The sequence below is a fragment of the Rhinoraja longicauda genome, chromosome 23 (genome assembly GCF_053455715.1).
Source record: "Rhinoraja longicauda isolate Sanriku21f chromosome 23, sRhiLon1.1, whole genome shotgun sequence".
Classification (NCBI taxonomy): Eukaryota; Metazoa; Chordata; class Chondrichthyes; order Rajiformes; family Arhynchobatidae; genus Rhinoraja; species Rhinoraja longicauda.
In genome coordinates this window covers 9,085,709-9,108,826 of record NC_135975.1, presented here as the reverse complement: position 1 = coordinate 9,108,826, position 23,118 = coordinate 9,085,709, and the positions used below count along the sequence as shown (strand labels likewise).

The following is a 23,118-nucleotide window of genomic DNA, read 5'->3' as shown; positions in this document are numbered from 1 at the left end:
GGATGTAGCAAGGATGTTTCCAGTAATGGGAGGGACTAGAAGCAGTGGGTACAGCCTCGGAATAAAACGACGTACCTTTGAAATGGAGACGAGGGGGAATTTCTTTAGCCAGAGATTAGAAGTGATTAGTAAGGATGAAAGGTTATGGAGAGAAGGCAGGAGAATGAGTTTGAAAGCCATGATCGAATTGCGGAGTAGAGCTGATGGGCTGAATGGCCTGATTGTATTTGCCCATCTGGTGCTGCGGTTTCTACTTTCAGGCATTTAAAAATTATGCATCAGCTTTAAGGCAATTTGGAGAAACTCGTAGGTCATGAAACTTGTTACCAAAATGCAATTTTATTTCCAGCTCATGTAACCAGTGTATCTTCTTTCCCCTCCCCGTCAGAAACAGTAAATGCCTGATTCTAGCTACCAACCTCCTCACCGTCAGACTTGTAATATTTCCCAATGTTTCACAACAATGCCGTCTGTTCTTCTCTTGGACTCAACGTCAAATGTCATAACCCACTGGCTCTAAGCAACGAGAAAGATGCAAAGCTTGAGCTTTGTCGTTTGGGAAGGAGGGGAGTGGTGAAACAAATGTAACCAGAGAAGAGAAAACATTATTTTCCACTTTATTTTTCCCTGAATAATCACTTCATCAAACAAGCACACAGCAAAATGACCTAGGAGTTGAAGGAAGCAGGAGTTGTAATCTGAGAATATCACTCAATGACTGGGTCCAAGGAGAAACTTGCAGTTATTGATGGGCACTTGTGCAGGAACTTGAAACTGGACACCTGTTCAATGCTTTCCTCAGGGGACTACGATGCACAAGGGTGGAAATCACGTTTCACTTGTTTAAAGCTCTGGTTTGAGCCTATTGTGTTTAGTTCGGGGCATGGCAGCTGAGTGAGGATGTATTATAGGGCTTGGAGTGTGCACACTGGAATGATATCAGGAATGGAGAGTTAAGCTAAGGGGTTAGCTTGCATAGACTTGGCTCGTGGTTCCTGTGAAACATAGAAGGGTGACCTGGTTGAGATGTTTAAGTTTCTCTTTAACGATTTCTCCAGAGGGCAGAGTTCCTGTGGAAGGGGATCGAGGGCTGACTGTTCAGGTGTGCTGGAGGACAGCTCTCTTCCCCACAGTGACCATTTTGAAAGCCTTTTGCTAAAATGATTAAGACAGGTGGTTAATTGGTAATTGCAATGTTGCAGTAGATCAACTTTTACGAGACAAGGGTATGGGACAAAGGCAAGGATAGTGAGAGTTTATATGTTGATGATGAGCTGATTGAATGGATGAGCAATTTCATGCAGTTGAATTACTTTCATTTTCAGCTTCATTCACATTGTCCAATACAGCTAATTTAAGTGTGCATTAAAAATCATTGTTGTATAACGGCAATTATTGCCTGCACCAGCTTTAGCACTGATGTGCCTGCTGCTTCACTGTGCCAGAGGCCCGGATTTGATCCTGATCTTGGGTGCTATCTGTTTGGAGGTTGCCAATTCTCCCTGTGACCGTGTGGGTTTCCTATGCGGGTTTATAAGTTAATCAGCCTCTGAAAATTCCCCCTGGTGTGTAGGGAGTGGAAGAGAAAGTGAGGTAATGTAGAACTAGCGTGTGAACAGTGATCAATGGTCGGCATGAACTTGATGAGCCAAAGGGCCTTTTCATGCTGTCTCTCTAAACTAACCTATTAGCCAACTAATGGAGTCTCTGAAATAGATAACAACCTAAATCAGAGTAGCGCTGCATTATTTTTGGCTGCAAAGGGAAGCTCGCACCCTTCTGTGGTTCCTCTGAACATCACTGGGTTGGGATTGATGGCCTCCGGCCTCGTGGGGGGGGGGGGGGGGGTGCATATGGGCTGTTTCCCCTTGAATGATGGATGCCTCTCCACAGGTTTGTTCCTGGAAGCGAGACCATGATCTCCATTGCAGTATGTTCCATTACTATTAGCCATTACATTGATGGGAAAGGTTTGGAGTATATGGGACAGGCACAGACAAGTGGGAGTCTGAAGAAGGGCCTCGACACGAAACGTCACCCATTCCTTCTCTCCAGAGATGCTGCCTGTCCCGCTGAGTTACTCCTGCATTTTGTCTTCATGACTTACCCCCCCCCCCCCCCTCCTCCCCCAACCCAATGTGCATTGTTGCTCTGGTTTATGTTAGTTAGATTAGGTTAAATCCTGTTGCAGGAGATGTGGAATGGCAGCAAACATTTATCCTTGCCATCTTCACCTTAAATCTCTACAAGGTGAAGTGGGGACTTCCTCTGGGAGAAGCAGGATACTGATGTAAGGAATGTGTTGGGGGGGATTTGTGAAGTAGCATATTCCTTTATTATAGCAATCCTGATGAGCTGCCAGCCTAGCTAATGTAGGTGTCTGTGTCAAAGGACCGCTCGTTCCTCCACTTGTTTCACATGGCTACCTTATTTCGGCACAGTGGAGACCAGCAAGGAAGTCCTTTAACCGCACAACTTTAATCCCTTGAGTATTCCAGTGAAGGTGGGAGGTGAACCTAACCGTGTTATACTGCCCTTTGAATCTGCTGAGCTGTGAATCTTCAATCTTGGAGACTGAAGTCCCAATAAATGGTCCTGATTTTTCTCCCCCGATCCGCATTCCCATGATATCTCTGAAAATTTACCACCATGCGGGACCATGTTCATCGTAGGGCCTAGAATGATCCCTCCCCTGTTAAGGCAGCACTGGCGCAGCTGGTAGAGCTGATGCCTCGCAGCGTTCCAGACTCTGGTTCGATCCTGACTTCGGGTGCTGTTCGTGTCGATGAACACATGGGTTTTCTCCGGGTGCTCCGGTTTTTCCCACATCCCAAAGATGTGCGGGTTGTAGATTAATTGGCCTCTAAATTGTCCTAGGTGCGAAAGTGGTTTAACATAGATCTAGTGGGAAGTGGTGATCGATATTTGCCGTTGACTTGCTGGGCCGAAGGACCTGCTGCTGTGCTGTATCTTTAAACTGTTCTAGTGTATTACAGAGTCTGCTGTTGGGGGTGAAAGTAAGTCAGTCTGGTGTATTGATATGGAGCATTGATTGTACAGAGCATTGAGTACGAATAGGTAAAATAGAATAGGATACTTATTCAAAGATACTGGTAAGAAACCTGAGGTACTTTTGCTTCTGTGTGCTGTGATACTCGGGCTTTCTCTTGATTCAAACTCTGCAGTAGATGGGTGCATTGTGAGAGGGAGCCTGGTCTGTGATTACATGCACAGTATGTTTGGCAGCAGCTTCATTAGTTGCAGGGGCTGGCGATGTGTTGGGAATAAGAAACAGTGGAGACTCTGACTGCCGAGCAATGTCACAGGGCTGGCTGTGTGTGGAATGGGAGGGTGATGGTTTCTGGGGGCAACTGCACTGTTTATTAAAGAATGATACTTTTTTTTTTTGGTTACCAGTGCATGAAGGTTGAAAATCGAGGAGGGAATCAATGGAGGGAGGCCTCACGGCATAGGCCACAGGATGGTTGGAGAATGCAGGGGAAATGCTTTATAAGCAGGTCCTCCCACGCTACCTCTGCAAGCTTATTTAATATTTCAACCAGTCTGTATTTGTTTCCGGATACCTCGCTCCCCCAGACCTTCGGGAAGGGTTTGCTGACCAGCGGGCTTCTAAATTCTAATGGGACAGAAGATGGAGCTGTCAAACTGTACGCTTAGTGTTGTCAGTAACGCTGAGCTCTTGCCGCCGTGTTAGAGGGTTATCTGCCACGTCCCACTTCAGAACTCGTAAACCATCCTCAGACCACAGCTCTGATTGCACTGGTGAATGTTGGAGTGTTAAAGTGAGATGCAGACTATTTGGGTAGGTGTAAAGGGCAATATCATGAAAAGAAGGGTTGGTTAATCTTAATCAATCAATGCAATCTTTTAGGAACAGATTTTGGTCATTCCAGCCTGTCCCAAGGTAACGAATGGGTTCCGTTTTTACGTGTCCACGAGTTAATTTTTGTCCATAAGTTGGAAAGCAATGCGAAAATCACTCAATATGGAAACTCTACCTCCATGGTATTGTAGTGAATGAGTTCAAAATCATACAAGACTATTCAGAAAGGGCAATTGCTAGAAATGGAGAGAGAGAGAGGGATGACTAGTTCTGCCCTCCATTGGAATGAATGCATTTGTGCACATTGGATTTTGAGTCAAATAACAATATGGGAGCTCATTTGTAGCTTGGAGTGTCCCTAGGCGGGGAGCACTTAACCCAGGGGGATGGTCAGTACAACATTATTCCGTGGGATCATGTTGTGCACAAGCTATCATGCAGTTATAGTAATAGTCTTTCAAAAGCCACTCTTCCCTGTCAAGCACGTTCAGGTGCCTGAGGTCCTGAGAACAAGGCGTCAATGCTGGTCTTGATCTTGGGAGCTTCCACAGTCTGTCTTTTTTTTCACCCAGTTCCCTTGTTTTGATTACATACTGCTTTATCAGAGAGTTTTGAATGGCAGGACAGGCTTGGGCTCAGCTGAAATGATAGGAATCCCAGGAATTTTCTTTCAGCATGTTTAAATATGCCAGACCTGTAGATCACAGCTGGTGGCCGTATATTAACGGTTACATCACAAGCCTCCTCTACAGGGATGTCCCTGGCATCATCAGCCATGAACAAACCCAATAGACAGAACTGCCTCCTACTTCCGGGAAACACACACTGCAAGAACAGCGCGGCACAGTGGCGCAGCTGGTAGAGCTGTTGCCACAGACCACTGGAGACCCGGGTTCAATCCTGACCTTGGGTGCTGTCTGTGTGGAGTTTGCACATTTTCTCTGTGACCACGTCGGCTTTCTCTCCGGATGCTCCGGTTTCCTCCCACATCCCAAAGATGTGCGGGTTTGTAGGTATTTGGCCTTTGTCGATAGTGTAAGTGAGATAACATAGAACTAATGTAAATGGGTGATCAAAGGTCAGCGTGGACTTAGTAGACAGCAGGGCCTGTCTCCATTCTGCATCTCTAAACTAAACTAAGTTCCGTGAGTAATGGGCAGCACAGTGGAGCAGCAGTAGAGCCGCTGCCTTGCAGCGCCAGAGACCCATGCTCGATCCTGGCCATGGGTGCTGTCTATATGGAGTCTGTATGTTCTCCCTGTGACCACGTGGGAATTCCCCAGGTGCTCGGGTTTCCTCCCACACTCCAAAGACGTACAGGCTTGTACGTTAATTGGCTTTGGTAAAAATTGTAAATTGTCCCCCGTGTGTAGGATAGTACAGGTATCGTTGGCGCAGACTCAATGGGACAACTGGCCTGAAGAAGGGTCTTGACCCTAAACGTCACCCATTCCTTCTCTCCAGAGATGCTATCCGTCCCGCTGAGTTACTCCAGCAATTTGTGTCTATCCTCTGTGTCATCATCTGCAGTTCATTCCGACAAACCTCAATTGGCCTGTTTCCTCATTGCATCTCTACGCTGAATGAAACTAATTTAGTGGGTTTACAAAGTGGGAAAATGTTAGTTCTAATAGTTTGCCTGTGCCACGTGGGGTCGGCCAGTTCCCCCAATGCTGGGAGTTATTGCTGGGGAGACCCCCCCCCCCCCTCCCCAAGCAGTGAGGAAGTGGCCAACTCTCCCACTATTGGGAAGGAGATCTAGGAAGACATCTCTTGTAGTGAGGGAGCGGCCAACTCTGGGAGATGTCTCTTCACTACGTCTCTCACAATTTAACATTTCTGTAATGTTGACTACAATGGAATTTATTGCAAATTAAAGGAGGACAGTTATCTGGGTAAGCTGCCTGCTCTCCCCAGCAAGCATTTGCTAGACAGTTGCAACACAAACTTAACCTACACTGCTGCATCACACTTCAACGTGACACTTAACCTTTGTGTTTCAGTGAAACAAAAATATTTACAGGCTTTTTTTTCGCCCCCAAATGGTAAGGATTGTGTTACTGCAACCGCAATTGGTCCCTGTCAGCCAAAATATAATCCATCAGACTGGTACATATGGCTCGCTGGCAGCTGTCCAGAGTTGGGGGAGGTGAGCGGTTGTATTGTAGTTGATGCTGGTCCTGACAGGTCCTGCAGCAAGTTGGAACGAGGCTGTTTAATGACTGACTCGGTCCTTGAGTCTGGACTCAATCTTGCATTAGTTCCTCCATTGGGACTGGAACTGATGGTTTGTTGTTGACAAGATTGTTTCTCATGATGTTGAAGTGATGAACAGTCAGCAAGTGGTGGGGACAGATATCCCTCAGCATGGAATTGCACAGATCTTTTACCTGGTGGCTGGCAAGACAGTCTTGGAATCCCCCAATCTCTCAGAAAAACAGATCTAACCAGGCTTGACGATTGTGGATTTCCATCGAGGTAATCACTAGTTCTGATCTCTCCAGAGATGCTGCCTGTCCCGCTGAGTTACTCCAGCATTTTGTGTCTATCTTTGGTTTAAACCAGCATCTGCATCTGCGGAACACAGCTACCAGCCTTGGAGGGCATCTACAACACACGATGCCTCAGAAAAGCCACCAGCATCCACAAAGACTCTTCACACCCCTGCAACAGTCTTTTCGAACTCCTTCCATCGGGCAGACGATACAAGGCCTTCTACGCCCACACCTCCAGACTCAGGAACAGCTTCATCCCCAGGGCCATAGCTGCTATGAACCGGTCCTGCAGAGCCGGATGGTCACATCGCACAGTGAACCGGCACAGATCTACTTGCACTTTATTCTGTTTATAAACTGTTACAATTTGTTTCATTGGGTTGTTTAAATTAATACTGACTAGCTAATTAAATTATTGCATCGTATGGGAGGCGCATTCCCAATCTCGTTGTACCCCTGTACAATGACAATAAAGATATATTGTATTGTATTGTACACTAGTTCAGTTTCCATCTGAATATCCTATGAAACCCAGGTGCATAACAAGTGTTTTTTTTTAAATTTAACATGCCAGGACTTTTATCAAATAAAGTTTACTTTTTGACCCAGAGAAGGTATGGGAAGAATGGTGATTTTAATGAGGAGAGAACGGTTGTGAAATAGAGTGAAATTCACAAGCAAAATATTGCAGATACCAAAAATCCAAGATTTTCAAAAATTCTGGACATTAAGTGTTTCTCTCTGCACAGATACCACTTGACATGCTGAGTATTTTTAGTGTTTTCGATTACATTCAATCTGGTAGAGGGTTTTAGGGAGGGAATTCCAGATAATGAGGCTTTGGCAGAGTTGCCAAAGATGAAAGAATTAAAATAGGATATCCAGGGATTAGAAATGGAGGAGCATAGATGCCTCTGGATACAAGGTTGGAGAATTTTACAAAGATAGAAAGCATGAGGTGATGAAATGATTCATTAACATGATTCAGTGGCGGGGCGGTAGAGTTGCTGCCTTACAGCACCAGAGACCCGGGTTTGATCCTGACTATTGGTGCTTGTCTGTATTGAGTTTGTACGTTCTCCCCGTGACCTGCGTGAGGTTTCTCCGGGATCTTTGGTTTCCTCCCACACTCCAAAGATGTACAGGTTTGTAGGTTAATTGGCTTGGTATAAATGTAAAAATTATTTCCAGCATGTGTAGGGTAGTGTTGATGTGTGGGGATCGCTAGTTGGTGCGGATTCGGTGGGCCGAAGGGCCTGTTTCCGCACTGTATCTCTAAACTAAATTAAACGATGCAGATTTTTACGTGCAGAGGTGGTGCGTGGATGGGATGGTGTGAGATGAGATAGTGCAGTATAGTTTTTGATGGCTTCATGTTTACAGAGTTTGTGGGATGGGATGTATTGGAGTAAAATATCTTGACTTAATAGGCTTTGGTGAGGGATTGAGCAGTAGATGTACTGAGGCAGTGAATGTTCAATGTGGAACTCTGTGATCCTGCAGACATGTGACAGGCAGGGGTCGAGTCTGGCCTAAGGGTGCAATGGGGGCCGTGGACAATGGATCAGACATGTGTGCACTGCTGGCTGTCGTGACAGTCTAACACATTAAGATGGTGGAAGAATGAGGAGAGGTGAGAGTGAGCTGGCTTTATATCAGTGTCTGTGTGGAAACTGCACTTTCTGGTATCACCAGGGGTTGGCATGAAGACGAGAAACATGAGGGGGCAAGTCTAGGTCCTTTGGGTCATCAATCTGAGTAATTAAGGTATCAGCGCTCAGTACCGGTCAGCATAGAGTAATGCTCAGCTACAAGAGTGACAAACCAACACCCAGAATACGTTTCCTGTCAATTTATCTCATTGTTGCTTTGTTTGTAAATTTGTTGTCTTCTTCACACATTACAGTACTCTCAATATCCAGCATCTGTGGAGAAGGAAATGCTCAATATTTTCCAGTCTGCAACCTTTCATTAGAAACATGTTCTACATTGGGAGATAATAATAATAATATAATAATAATATTCATTTATTGTCATTGCAACGAGTACAACGAAATTAAAAAATAGCCAATCCTGATGGTGCGTACAAACATATATGCAATAAATGCAAAAACAAATAAATACATAAATACAATTAAATACAATTATATTAAGTACAAGATTTTTTAACGGTGTTGCCTAGTGCAAAGGTAGTGTTCAGTTCTCGTATGGCCCTGGGGTAAAAACTGTTCTTAAGTCTGTTTGTTCGGGATTTGATCGACCTGAAACCTCGACCAGAGGGCAGATGAACAAACAGACGGTGGCCGGGGTGGGATGGATCTTTTATTATTTTGCCTGCTCTACTGAGGCAGCGTAGTCTGAACAGGTGCTCCAGGGAGGGCAGTGAGCAGCCGATGATCTTCTGGGCCGTCGTGATGACCCTCTGAAGGGCCTTCCTGTCCTTTTCTGAGCAGCTGGCATACCATGTGGTTATACAGTATGCCAGCACACTCTCGATGGAGCAGCGATAGAAGGACAACATGAGCTTCTCCTGCAGGTTGGTTTTCCTGAGGATCCTCAGGAAGTGGAGTCTCTGCTGTGCCTTCTTTACTGTGGTGATGGTGTTGGTAGACCAGGTAAGATCCTCTGCGATGTGCGTACCCAGGAACCTGAAAGCTGGTACCCTTTCCACACAGACCCCATTGATGTAGAGTGGGTCGTAATCTCCACTGGTTTTTCTAAAGTCAATTATAAGTTCCTTTGTTTTGGAGGAGTTCAGGACCAGATTGTTCACTGAACACCATGCTGCCAGCCTTTGGATTTCATCCCTATAGGCTGTCTCATCTCCTTCTGAGATGAGTCCAACCACAGTCGTGTCATCCGCGAACTTGATGATGGTGTTGGTGGGATGGGTGGGGGCGCAGTCGTGAGTGTAGAGGGAGTAAAGGATGGGGCTCAACACACAGCCCTGTGGTGAGCCGGTGCTCAGTGTAATGGTGGAGGAGAGGTGAGGGCCTATTTTGACGGTCTGGGGGCGGTTGGTCAGGAAGTCCTTGATCCATTGGCAGATGGTTTGGGAAAATCCAAGGTCGGAAAGTTTGGTGACCAGTCTGCTCGGGATGACCGTGTTAAAGGCAGAGCTGAAGTCGAGGAAGAGCATCCTCACATAGCTCCCCTGGTGTTCAAGGTGGGTCAGTGCAGTGTGAAGAGCAGTGTCGATGGCATCCCCTGTAGACCTATTTGCTCTGTAGGCAAACTGGTGTGGGTCGAAGGTGGGTGGGAGGCTGGCTTTGATGTGCTGCAGGACCAGTCTCTCGAAGCACTTTGTGATGACCGACCGGTGTGAGTGCTACCGGACGGTAGTCATTAAGACCGCTGATGACAGACTTTTTCGGCAGTGGGATGATTGTGGCGGACTTCAGGCAGGGAGGGATGGTGGATTTTAAAAGGGACAGGTTGAAGATTTTTGTGAAGACCTCAGATAATTGGTCTGCACATTCCCTCAGGCTATTGTTGATGTTCTCACTGCTGAAATATTTCTAGACGATGCCCAGATGGCAGGTTTTGAGCATTACATCTCCAAATGAGGTAGATAATATGTTGAAGAAAATTCCAATGGCTAAACCAGACTTTGGAGATCCCATCCAAATAAATCCCAGTCGCTGGGATTTTCCGTTGATTCCGCCCAGCTCTGTACACCTGTTGCTCCTTCTGATGTTAATGTGGAAAATGTATTCTCTTGGCTAACTCAACATGTTCACTGAGGCTGATACATTCCTCTAGGTTTCACCAGCACTCGTGCTGCTAAAGTCTATGTGATACGTTGTCTGACATTAATGTACAATGGAGATTATACGTCAAGGGAAGTATCTGCAACACCTAGTTTCAGGAACAGCTTCTTCCCGGCAACTATCAGGCTATTGAACAACAAACTCCAACTAAAGAAAAGTCTTGGACCGAAAAGTCACCCATTCCTTTTCGCCAGAGATGCTGCCTCACCCGCTGAGTTACTCCAGCATTCTGTGTCTGTCTCCTACTAAACTTTGAACTACAAACTGCCTGGATTGCTCTACGGATGGAGCATTGTTTTGTTTTGACCTAATTTGTTTAATTTTTCTGTCTAACCTTGACCATGTTTGTATTTCTTTTTTCCAGGCTATCTCTTTGGTGATGGTTGCCATCGGTGTGTACGCCAGGGTCATGAAGCATGCTGGTGAGTGGCAGCAAAATGATTGTCATTGTCTGTGGGCTCTGGTAAAGGGGATGATGTGGAGAATCTGGGGAGTGGGAAGTGTTTGGTCAAGGACGTTGGGGGTGTGGTGAAATGAAGGTATTTCATGGGTTGAAGAGGTGGAGAATGATACGTGGTAACTGGATGGCAGAGCGGAGGAGGAGTAATGGGATGTGGTTGTTGTAGAGGGTCAATTTGGAGGGATTGGGGTTTGGTCTGGGGGGGACGGTGTTTGAGGGGCAGTTGAAAGGGGGATGGGGTGATGACGGGTGCACCATGTTTTACAGAGGCTGCCATGGCCTGTCTTGCTGTGGACCCTGCCATTCTCCTCATCGTGGTGGGCGCGCTGATGTTCCTCATCACGTTCTGTGGGTGCATTGGATCCCTGCGGGAGAACATCTGCCTCTTGCAAACGGTGAGTGATGCTCATCGTTGAGGGAGGGGTGGGTGCTGGGAGAACTGTCCCCGTCCTGGCTCCGTGAGGGATGGGGATAAAGCCCAGCTCCTCGTGTTGCTTGGACCCCCTCACGTGAGGACTATGGTATCCAGAGGTTCGTTTTGCCCACCTTTGGAGACAGGCCCTCGGGATGGGACGTGGATACAAGTGGGATGTGCCACTGAGGGCCGGTCATGGACAGTAACTGTTCACTGAGGTGTGGCAGCAGGGAGTGAGAGAGTCTGGGTGGTGAAACGGATGTGACCCTGAGGTGCCTGGTCTGCAGTGACACGTCATCATTGCAGTCCTTCCTCCCCGACTCCCTCTCAGCCATGTTACAGAGCTGTCCACCTGTCCTGCCTCGCCACCCCACAGCCGACCATCTCGCAAGCCCCACACTTGGCCCCATACATGCAAGACAGGAGCAACTCGTGGGTGTCCATTACAAGAACTGTTCGCAGACCAATTTTAAACCAGCAATTATTGCTCATGGACAACATCGGATAGACAATGGCCACCTGGCCCCCCACCCCCTCCCCTCCTCCCTGCTGATATTTCTGCAGATCTTGATGTTGATTTTTTTTGTCCCCCCTAGTTCTCCATCTGCCTGACGCTGGTATTTTTGCTACAATTGGTTGCTGGGGTCCTGGGCTTTGTCTTTTCAGATAAGGTATGATTTTGCTTTTCTTAGTGAAATTTTGTACCAGGCTTCAATTAAATGAGGGGAAAAAAACAAAGTTGCTGTAAACAGTTTGGCACAACTGTTGAGGATTTGTGGCTAAATAAATTTATTTTAAAAACTCTTAGTATGGGTGTCAGGGATTATGGAGTGAAGTTGGGAAAGTGGGGTTGAGAGGGAGGGATAGATCAGCCATGATTGGATGGCAGAGTAGGCTTGATGGGTCAAATGGCCTAATTCTGCTCCTATCACATGAATGAATTTATAAATAACAAGGCAGGTGGCAGAGCAAGGGTTTGTAGCATCTCTCAGTGTAGAGAAGTGGGATACATCTCTGTTTGCAGTTGGTTTAGCTGTGAGGGAAGATTGATTCAGTTAGGCCTTTTAGGAACTGAGGGAAGGTTTTAATCCAGGTGCATAAATTGTGATGGTTCCATGTTTACCCTTGACTCCCCTACAAAGTGATCAATAGATTACATAGAACAGTACGGCATAGGAACAGGTCCTTCGGCCCACAACGTCCGTGCTGGACTTGATGCCAAATTAAACTCATCTTGATTTTTAACAGGTAGCAGGAATAATAGAAAATGTACTGATAGTGCCGAAAGTTAGATGCTTACTGCCTGATGGGGGAGGGAGCACTTACTGTGGGTGATAAACATTTGATTACAGTTTGAGACCAGTGCAGTCAGCTCCATTTTTGGTTGCCTTGGAGATGGTAGATTGAATCGCTTCCCTCTGTGTTTAAATTTCTGGTTCATGGGGCAGACAGAGAGTGGAGCAATAGGATCAATGAGGTGAGAGGAATTGTGATCGTTTGACACAATTTGGGATTTCAGCTTGGAAGGAGCCAGCTGATGAGCAGTGTTGTGCACTGCGAGGAGGGTGGCGGGTGCTCGGCAATGATGCGAGGAGGGAGAGTGTCGGGAATTGTGCTTCAGGGAGAAATGCAAATGCGCACATCTGCTTCATTCTAATTTTATCATAAAAGGGGATGGATTTAGTTTTGTTTATTTTTATTGTCACATGGTTAGATGTGTCCACAGTGCACTGTTGGTTCAATGGTGGTGGCTGTTCGACAAAATTCACAATGGAAAGCAGTCTTCAGCTTGTTAAAGCCTGCTCGTGAGATTTTCACGTTTTTTGTCATTTCAGTTTTTATACTCTTCGATTTTTGTCAGTTTTATTACGTAAAGGTGCAATAGCTTTATGTGAACTGTTGGATCAAAGGCTGTCCATTTCAATGTCATTATTCAGTTTTCCTCCAATGCATCCATTGTTTGTACATTTTTTTGTGGTATTATTTTTAACATGAAAATTTCATACATTTTAATTATTTGTTAAATTAGAAATTGATTGGTCACAATATCAAAACAATAGAGAGGGGTAATGTGATGGAATAAATAGTTGATAAATGTAGTTTAATTGCTATTCGTACTGGCACCTTAATGTACTTGCGCTAATTGTCTGATTTCTTTCTGCCAGAGAATGACGGTGTTTGGTCCATTGAGACGAAGTCTTATTTCTCCCACATATTTCTCTGAAACAGATTCACTCGCACTATGTTCCTACTGCCCCCTACAGTAGGGGACATTTAAAGTGGCTGATTAACCGACTAGCCAGCAGGTCTTGGGCTGGGATCATCATGATCCCAGGGAGAATGTGCAATCCCCATGGAGACAACAGTGGCAGTCAGGATTGAACCTGGGCCCTTGCCGTTGTAGCAGCAGCACCATCTGCTGCACCACTCTGTTGCCCACGGTGTTGCCGATTGCAAAGGAGAAGTGGCTCCTGCAGCTCTTGGTCAGACACCTGAGAGAAACTGCAAGTGCTCTCTGGCCCTTGTGCTCAAACCTGCAGGCACTTGGATGTCTGTCCATTCTCAGGATGAGGGTGCCAGGGAGGTCACTGAGTACCCTGAAGAAGGAACGACAGCCTTTCATCAGCACCACCTCCTGTGTAGCCACCTCAGCAGCTGGATAGGAGTTGCCTGTGGCACAGGAACAGAGTGGATAACACTTGAGATTCCATTAAACAGATTTTAAAAGCCTGAAAGATTTTTACAATAATCCAATGGGTTCCTGATGTTTTGTTGTAGTGGGACCAGGTTTCTTTCCCTCCCCCCCCCCCCCCCCCCCGACATTTAAACTGTGATTTCTTGGAACAGAATCAAAGTGTTGGAAATACTCAGCAGATCAAGTCATTTCTCAAATTGTTGTAACATCCGACCTAATGTTTCTGCTTCACACCATATGTCGGCACATGTACGCCAGCCCTCTCTCTGTAACAGTGCCAACCTGCTTTGTGTCAAAGCTGCCCTGCTCCACGCTTACAGCCTTCCCTGCTTCAACAAAAGACTCCATCCTTTCTCGTGGACATCAAAGTTTGTAGTCAGGTTTTGCTTTCTAATATTACCTTGGTTCTCACTTCCCCTTCTTCCAACTGCATTGCTTTCCCAACCCCGGCCATATTTTCACTGTTCTTCCCCCACTCCCCCGTTGATCTTGAATGATTGGTTCTCGGCAAAAACGCTGGCTTCATCCCACTACATCCCCATTTTGTTGAATTCTGAGCCAGGTATGGTATTGATTTTTTTCGTCGACTCCCTGTCCTGTTTCTTGGGCCAGAGATTGTCACCTCAAACTGTGGGCTTCTTGCTTTTCCAGAATTCCTGATCCAACTTGGACTTTCCCCCTCATCCCAATTTCTTAACCTCTCCAGATCAAAGGCAAAGGGTTACCCTCTCCACAGGTGCTGCCCACCCAGTTGGCTATTTCCAGCACTTCTGTTCCTTGAGATGCTTTGATTTCTGTGTTATATCACTCTGACTCCAACGTCCATCCCTCCTTACCTTGAGAGTCCCTCAAATTGCAGAAAGACTGTTCTGGATGACATTGAGAATGTGGGGCACACAGAAGCCTGGTGTATTCCTTTTACTGCAGCTCTCAAACTACCCACACATGAGACACACTCTGCAAGACTCTGTGGACCCCACTTTGCCCTCATTAGCCATTCCACTGAACAGAGGTAGAAAAAAGGGACCGTTGAAAAATAAGGTGCTTTTATGATGTTAATGTATTTGATGCAATGGAGTCTGCAGGGAAAGGTTAACTTACCCACCCAGTCATAGAGTCATGTTGCACAGAAACAGGCCCTTTGGCCCAACTCATCCATGCCAACCAAGATGTCTACACTAATTCCTGGCTTGATGGGCTGAGTGGCCTAATCCTGATCCTATTATCTTATGTTCTTGTAACATCCTAGTTGTTGGCAGCTGTAGGCACTAACAGCAAATGTGACGCAATTAAAAGAGCTAAGGTCATATCAAATGGCAGGCAGTCTTGAGTGATTGAGCGGCCTACACCTTTTTTTTTCATATACTGTAGTCTTAATCCATTTGCTTTTCAGAATAAGGTGCATTTTCTCCATAGGACACTGCATGGCTCTATGCATCTCTTTTTTGTTTCAGACAGTTTTTCTTTGTGAAACATGAGAGAGACTAAATTGGGAACCTCTTGCTGTTTGTCAGACCTGGCTCAGTGGCAGCACCTTCCACTCTGTAGTCAGACTGCCATGGGTTCAAGTCCTGCAGAAGGCTTTGTCACAGAATAATTCGTGGCTCTACAGAGCAGTAGAGAGAGAGAGAGTCCCGTGCTGTCAGGGATGCTTTCTTTGAGATGTTGCTTGAAGAGTCCTGTCTAGATTTTTGTGTGGATAAATAAGCCTGCTTTGGTGACCTGGCCAGTCGACATACCAACGGAAAGGGGTTTGACCTGAAATGTGACATCTTTCTCTTTCCAAACGTGTTGCCCGACCTGCTGAGTGTTTCATAAAAACAACTGGCTCATAACAATATTGTTGTTTATGGCAGCTTACTGTAAATTGGCTGCTGCTCTTTCAACTTGCAACAGTGTCGACACTGCAGGAGTCTTCCATTGTTTGCAAAGTACTTTGTGCCGCTGCAAGTCTGCTCCAAGTCTGTAACACTGTCTGATCTTGAGCCCAGTTGTTCCTTGCAGCTGTGGTGCAGTCAAACATCTCGGTTACCGCACTCACTGTAATCTTAATGCCAGTTTCTTGCTTGCTGGCTGAGACTTGTTTTAGGATTAATATTGGAGTCATGTTCTGACTGGTTCTTTTCCTCTGAGATCTACAAACAAATGTTTCATGAAATATCCACATGCAAAACAATGCATGGAAATAAGGGCATTTATAGCCCAATTGATTCATGCTAGGTTTTGTGCTCCATGCACCTACTGACCAATACTTATCTAACAATCTACACCAAACCCAAACCTATCAAGAGTTCCTGTGTGTCAGTGAAAGATAAGCCAAAGATGCCAAGTCAAATCAAGTTGAATTTATTATTATATGTTCAGTATGGTGAGATATATGTACAATGATAAATGTTGATCGAAGGGTGTGAGGGTTTGAATTGAGATCATGTGCCTGCTGCCATTTCAATGGTGCATTGTGGTGGTTCAGCGCCCTCTGGTGGCTCTGTGTAAATCCATGGACCAGTGGGAAGCGAATCTTTACAGACCAGAATCTCTAGCTGTTGAGACTAATAGACCACCTGAAACTATTGAAGTCTTTGAGGTAAAGCTGCTCCCACAATGCACATTTTGGTGCAACTGACTGGCCTCTAATTGCGTTGTTAGTTACACTGGTGTAGAACTGGTGTCCTATGTAGGCCAATTTAGTACCAGTGGTTAGTTTGTTTCTTCAAGTGTACCAATACCAGAGTTTTAAACCTCAAATTCTTTTTAAATGAATTCAACCTCTCAAGCAGTTACTGTGGGCTTTGAAATTGTTTTTACTGAATTTTCCAACAGTGAATTACGGTGGAAGATTTTAGAAATGTATTTCCCACCCACAAGCGGCAACCCTAAACAAAGAACGATGTGTGGAGTGTGAGTTGTGTAGGAAGATGCCTGATTAGTTAAATGGGAGCTGACTCTGGCTTTAACTGCTAAATAGAAACATAGAAACATAGAAAATAGGTGCAGGAGTAGGCCATTCGGCCCTTCGAGCCTGCACCGCCATTCAATATGATCATGGCTGATGTACTGTCTCTTTCCAACACAGGCCCGATCGAAGGTAAGCGAGATCATCGATAGCGCAATAATTCATTACCGAGATGACCTGGATCTTCAGAACCTCATCGACTATGGGCAGAAGCAGGTTCTGTATCACGGACTTGTGATTATTATGCACTAAATCATCTTTAACCAATCCATCTCCATCATGTCTTTTGCATGTTCTACCTCTCCATTTGATTTGCTCCTTCATCATCTTCGTTGCTTTTTTCTTTCTCTTGCCTTGTAGGCTTCCTAAATATTACTTTCAGCAAACATCAATGTTCAAGTCAGTGAGGCCTTGTGGAAAAAGCACGAGTCTCTATTTGGTGGTGATGTAGCAAAATTAAATACAAATATGCAAGCTGCTATGGACAAATGTTGCTGTGAATCATATTTCCCCTGCTTTTGATGGTATTTTTTGAAATGTTAAACAATGGAATATAATGATTTTTTTTCTTGATTTTCTACCCTAATCCCAGTCTGGCTTGTAATTTCTGTTATTTTTCCATCCCCTTTGGGCAAAGCCTAGGGATTGGTTTGATTTGTCTCAGTTTTTCCACCTTTTAATAATCTGGGTAATTTCACATTGGAGGTCCATCACGCTACATCATGTCTTTCAGATGATGCACACCTCAAATTTTCACTTCCAATGATCAGCCAATTCTGTCAGCTTCACGCTAGACTTAGCATTTTTCACAATTTGTTGTCCTTTAATTATGGGGTCCTCAATCCTTTTTATTATGTGACGCCCACTTATTTTTTAATCTTGGAATCATAGCGTCACACAGCACATAAACAGGCCCTTCGGCCCAACTTGTCCGTGCTGACCAAGATCCCCCATTTAAATTAATCCTTCATTTGACCTTTATCCCTCTAAACCTTTCCTATCCATGTACCCTGTCCAAGTGTCTTTCAAACGCTGTTGCAGTACCTGCTTGTAAACTTAAAAAATAATTCTCCAGGTCTGGGCATCACCAGCAGCGCCAGCATTTCATGGGCAATCTCTACTTGCCCTTGGTGGTGAGTTGTTTTCCAGAGCCACTACAAAGCAAGTGGTAAAGGTCCCCTCAGTGCTACTACATAGTGACCTCTGGGATTTGGACCCATTGAGGAGAAATGTCCAACCCGAGTACTGTGTGACCTGGAGGGGAACTCGTTACCCTGCAGGCCCTGTCCTTGCATTTGGTAGTGAAGGTCACAGAGGTGGGCGACATTGTGCACCCTCTATGTGTATGGTGGGCTGATGATGATGAGTGAGCAAAGTGCTTTGCTTGGGGTGATGTCCAGACATGTTTATAGAGTTGTACAGCACATAAACATGCCTTTCGGGCCATCTCATCCATGCTGACCAAGTTGCCTAGCTGAGCTGGTCCATTTGCTTGTGTTTGGCCTTTATCCCTCTGAGCATTTTCTATCCATGCACCTGCCCAAATATCTCGTAAACATTGCAAGGTGAGGGTAAGTCCCAGAATAGTCCTGCGGAATAAGTCGCCAACATGGGACGAGGCTGGGTAAATGTCTCTGTTCTTTGGCATTGGTTACAAAAGGCAGGTTTCTAACATTTTTGTTTCCTCTTTCTCTCTGCCCTCTCACCCCTTATCGCCTCGCCTTTTCTTTCCTCCCTCCAACAGTTCAGCTGCTGTGGGGGAATTTCATACAAGGACTGGAGCCACAACATGTACTTTAACTGCACACTGGAGAACCCCAGCCGGGAGCGCTGCTCTGTGCCTTATTCCTGTTGCCTGCGCACTAAGGAGGTAAGTGACTGGGGTGGGGTAACGTTTGTAATAGGGCAGGCAGAGGCTGCAGTCCTGTGCCCATTGTAAAGAATTGAAACATTCATTGAGCATAAACAGACTTGTCATTAACTTAATGTATCTTATGTATTCTTGTCCATGTGGTCACATTGGAAACTTTACTGCAGAAGAGTTCTTTGACGACTGGGTGGATTACATTCTCTAGAAAATGCCCTAGTTTGTCTCTCGACAATGGTGTCTTTCAAGCTTAGCTAAATGCTAAGCAATGTGTCACCTTCTCCATGCCCTTCTTTACCTCTGTGCCAAAGCCTAAAAAATTGATTTTGTGCATAATCCTACTAAGGCAAACTCCTGTTCATAGAATACCTATCCAACTAATATTCTTGTGCAATCCACAACATTTTGTAAGAATATTAAGCAATTTCATCATTTTTTTAAAACACTAGTTTAAATCTGACACACCAGGATCTGATGTGATTGTGTTCAGGCTGTCTCCCATCTGTCTTCTGCACAGGAGCCTGGTCTCTGTCCCTCGTGTGACTTTCCCAGTGACGGTTAGTTCTGAGTGTTACATAAAGTATCCTGTATTTCTCCAATCTATCTACTATGTCAGGTCAGAATGCTGACAATGCATGTCAGCAGTACCTGGCAGAGGTACAAGACATTAAAACAGAAAATAGAAGCATGAAACAACCTGGGAAAAGGTGAAAATCGTAATGTTATGGAAATAATTTGACATTGGATCCTCGAAGATTTAAGACGTGAAATCGCACAGTGCAAAGCTTGGGGTTCGCCGTGAACTAAGTGAAGTCTTGAAAAGCATTATGCACACCATTCAGTGAAGCTTTATAATCTGTACAGCAATGTTTTGGTTTGGCATGTAATCATAGCATTCATATGATAGCAGCCACTCTCCGTCCACCCTATTTTCTCCCAACCATTCCCCTTACAACCTGCAGATACCAGATGGCCGAGTATGTTTGAACCCAGGTTCCTGGCGATCTGAGGCAGCAGCAATGTTCTCAGAGTCTAACGAGGCAGCGTGATCTTCCACAGAGTCCTCATTTCTTAACCTAGGTTGGCTGCCTTGACCCTGCACAGGGTACAACCTGCTGCCAGAACGGGAAATGCACATTTGTGAATGTCAGACGTATCCTCAAACACTCAGTGGCACCAATCACACCAACAGTCTAGCAGCCTGCGGATTCAGTTGGTGGAACAGTCGGAGCCATTCTACGATGCAGCTGATGGAGCCCTGGGTCATGTTGAAGTGTAGGGAGCCAGGGTCACAGCTGAGTGTTCTGCGGGGAGCCACATTAGAAGTCGATGGACTCAGTTTGTACTCGCTGGAATTTAGAACATTGAGGGGGGATCTTATAGAAACTTACAAAATTCTTATGGGGTTGGACAGGCTAGATGCAGGAAGATTGTTCCCGATGTTGGAGAAGTTCAGAACAAGGAGTCACAGTTTAAGGATAAGGGGGAAGTCTTTTAGGACCGAGATGAGAAAGTTTTTTTTCACACAGAGAGTGGTGAATCTGTGGAATTCTCTGCCACAGAAGGTAGTTGAGGCCAGTTCATTGGCTATATTTAAGAGGGAGTTAGATGTGGCCCTTGTGGCTAAAGGGATCAGGGGGTATGGAGAGAAGGCAGGTACGGGATACTGAGTTGGATGATCAGCCATGATCATATTGAATGGCGGTGCAGGCTCGAAGGGCCGAATGGCCTGCTCCTGCACCTATTTTCTATGTTTCTATGATGCATGCAGTGGTTAGCAATGGTTTTATGACAAGGAGAATGGTTTTATGACAAGGGAGATCTGCCTGTTGTGTCTGAGGTGGAGCAACCGGCTCTCTCCTTTGGTACAAACTCGGTCTTACACACTGACCTGTCTCTCTTCCCATTGCAGAAAGTGATCAACACTATGTGCGGGCATGGCATGCAGGACCTGGAGTACCTGGCAGCAGAGGAATATATCTACACCAATGGGTGCATCGACAAGCTGGTCAACTGGATCCATAGCAACCTCTTCCTGTTGGGAGGGGTGGCCCTGGGCCTTGCTATCCCACAGGTCAGTGCCTTGCCCACCACCCATGTCTACCTCAGTGGACCATTCTGCCCCTCAAACTCTTTCCTCCCACTATCAGATCAGGACTATTGGCATTCAGTTCTATTTCTGTACCTTGATTCTATTTCTCTTTAAGATTTTCACTTGACCCTTTGTTCTCACAGGGCAGGGTGTTCACAGGATTTTCAAGAGAGTTAGATTTAGCTCTTAGGGCTAAAAGAATCAAGGGATAAGGGGGAAAAAGCAGTAACGGGGTACTGATTTTAAATGACTAGCCGTGATCATATTGAATGGTTGTGCTGGCTTGAAGGGCTGAATGGCCTACTCCTGCACATATTTTTCTAGGTTTTGGGGAAGATATTCCAGACTTTCATTGCCCTTGAGGTGAAGATGTGCTTCCTCACCTCATCCATGGAAGGCCCAGCATGTGATTTTAATGTCATTCACTCTTGTTCAAGAGTACAAGTAGTAATAGTCTCTCTCTGCCCATCTACATGGGCCGCACAGTGGTGCAGCTGGTTGAGCTGCTGCCTGTCAAACCCAGAGACACTGGTTGTGACCTCGGGTGCTGTCTGTGTGGAGTTTATACCTTCTTTATGTGACTGCATGGATTTCCTCTGGTGTTCCAGTTTCCAACCACATCTGAAAGACATGCAGGTTTGTCGGGTAATTGGTCCTTGTAAATTGCCCCTAATATGTGGGGAATGGATGCGAAAGTGCTGCCCATGTGGTTGGGGAGAGAGAAACTAAAATGGCTTTCATAACCTTGCAATGACCCACACAGCAAAAAGAGGCACAGTGATGCAGCGGTAGAAATGCTACCTTACAGTGCCAAAGACCTGGGTTCGATCCTGGCTACGGATCAGAAGGTCATAAGTGATATGAGTAGAATTAGGCCATTTGGCCCATCAAGTCTACTCTGCCATTTGATCATGGCTGATCTATCTTTCCCTCCTAACCCCATTCACCTGCCTTCTCCCCATAACCTCTGACACATGTCCTAATCAAGAATCTATCTATCTCTGGCTTAAAGATCTCTTGCTGTGTGTTCGGAGTTTGTATGTTTTCCCTGTGACCTGCGTGTGTTTCCTCCCACACTCCCAAGGCGAACAGGTTTGTAGGTTAATTAGCTTTGATATTTGTAAATTGTCCCAAGTGTTTAGGCTAGTGCTAGTGTATGGGGATTGCTGGTTGGTGCACACTCGGTGGGCCGAGGGACCTGTCTCCATGCTGGGTCACTAAACTAAAGTAGAATAAAAAATAAAGCTCTAAAGTCAAGAGCTTGGAAACTGATCAGTCGTGTAAATTTGGCCGCTAATTTGTTCACAGCAAAATCCTGCAACCAGCAATCTAGTAATGTTATCGGTCAAGTAATTTAGTGCTGACCAGGGATAACTTCTCAGTTATATAATATAGAACCACTTCAGGGGACAGGCAGGTCTGGTTTAATGTTGACACTCTGGCAATGCAGCACTCGAGCTTCACTCAGATGATGTGCTCAGGTTTTGAGCCCACAATCTCCTATTTCATCAGTTAAAATGACACTGAGCCAAGTTATTCTAGATGACGTGGACTCTGCAAACAGGCTGTGGGTATGGTAGCGTTTGTGTTGGGGGGAAACTGTGCTTATCTGTTTATTTATCTTCTCTCCTTGGCTGCTGCTTCCAGTTGGTGGGAATTCTTCTCTCCCAGATCCTCATCAATCAGATCAAAGATCAGATTGAGCTCCAGAAGTACAACAGCCAGCACAGAGCAGATCCCTGGTACTGAACACGCTCTCTCCCGAGTACAGGGGGATGCTGGCTCTTACTACCGGTTGAGAGGGCCTTCGCATCAATGAATTTACTTACCGAGGAAAGGACTGCCGGGCATCAGGATGGACAAAATGCCACTCTACTCTCTCGGGGGTACATGTGTTGTGTCCGCTGGATGTGCAGATGCTCAAACTCGTCGTTTTAACTGGATTTCTCATCCCATCCTTCAGTGTCACTGTGAAATTAATTCACATGTTTTGCAATTCATAGTATTTTGTGGCGTGGTTCTCAGGTACAGGTATGAAGCACAATGTAACTGTGGAGCAGTCTCATCCCTCTTGTCGTTGAGTACTTGCAGTTGCCCTTCAAGGAGTGTTTGCATCCGGTGCAATTAAATTTAACTGTGCCCATGTTTGCTGCAGTTGGTCGAGTTGCCTGTGCCTCCGTTACTGTTAAACTGTACATTTGTGCTGCTCTATTTTACTGTTTTATTTCGGTCAGTGAGACAATGTGGGGTGAAAAGGGCCAACATTTAACGGGGGGATTCCCTATCATTTACCTATCAGAGGTGGTTTAGTTCCAGTCCATTGTGCTTCGTGGCCACTGACTAAACCTAGCACTAAAGGAGAAAATACTTTTGAGATATGGAGTTATTGTATAGAGCGTCATGTTAATGTGTTCACGTGTCAGGATACAATCTTAATGTCTAAAAAAAATGTGAATTTTTTGGAACATGAAATATTTTTGTCTTTTTAATAAAAATAACATTAACCTGTGGTGAAGTGTTTTTTAAA

At 45.4% G+C, this 23,118-nt stretch overlaps 1 protein-coding gene across 2 annotated transcripts in view; it reads left to right on the top strand.

Annotated features, from left to right (window-relative positions):
* Nucleotides 1-23,118, top strand: part of tspan33a (tetraspanin 33a) — a 28,991-nt gene extending 5,873 nt beyond the window's left edge. Inside the window, exons 2-8 of one of the 2 annotated variants that reach the window (XM_078419576.1) lie at nt 10,474-10,531; nt 10,837-10,964; nt 11,581-11,655; nt 16,753-16,848; nt 18,377-18,502; nt 20,412-20,573; nt 22,239-23,118. In XM_078419576.1, coding sequence (XP_078275702.1) covers nt 10,474-10,531; nt 10,837-10,964; nt 11,581-11,655; nt 16,753-16,848; nt 18,377-18,502; nt 20,412-20,573; nt 22,239-22,340 — 747 coding nt within the window. In that variant the 3' untranslated portion in view covers nt 22,341-23,118. Of the gene's footprint in view, nt 1-10,473; nt 10,532-10,836; nt 10,965-11,580; nt 11,656-16,752; nt 16,849-18,376; nt 18,503-20,411; nt 20,706-22,238 lie in introns of those variants that run through there. The other variant, XM_078419575.1, reaches the window with a different exon arrangement.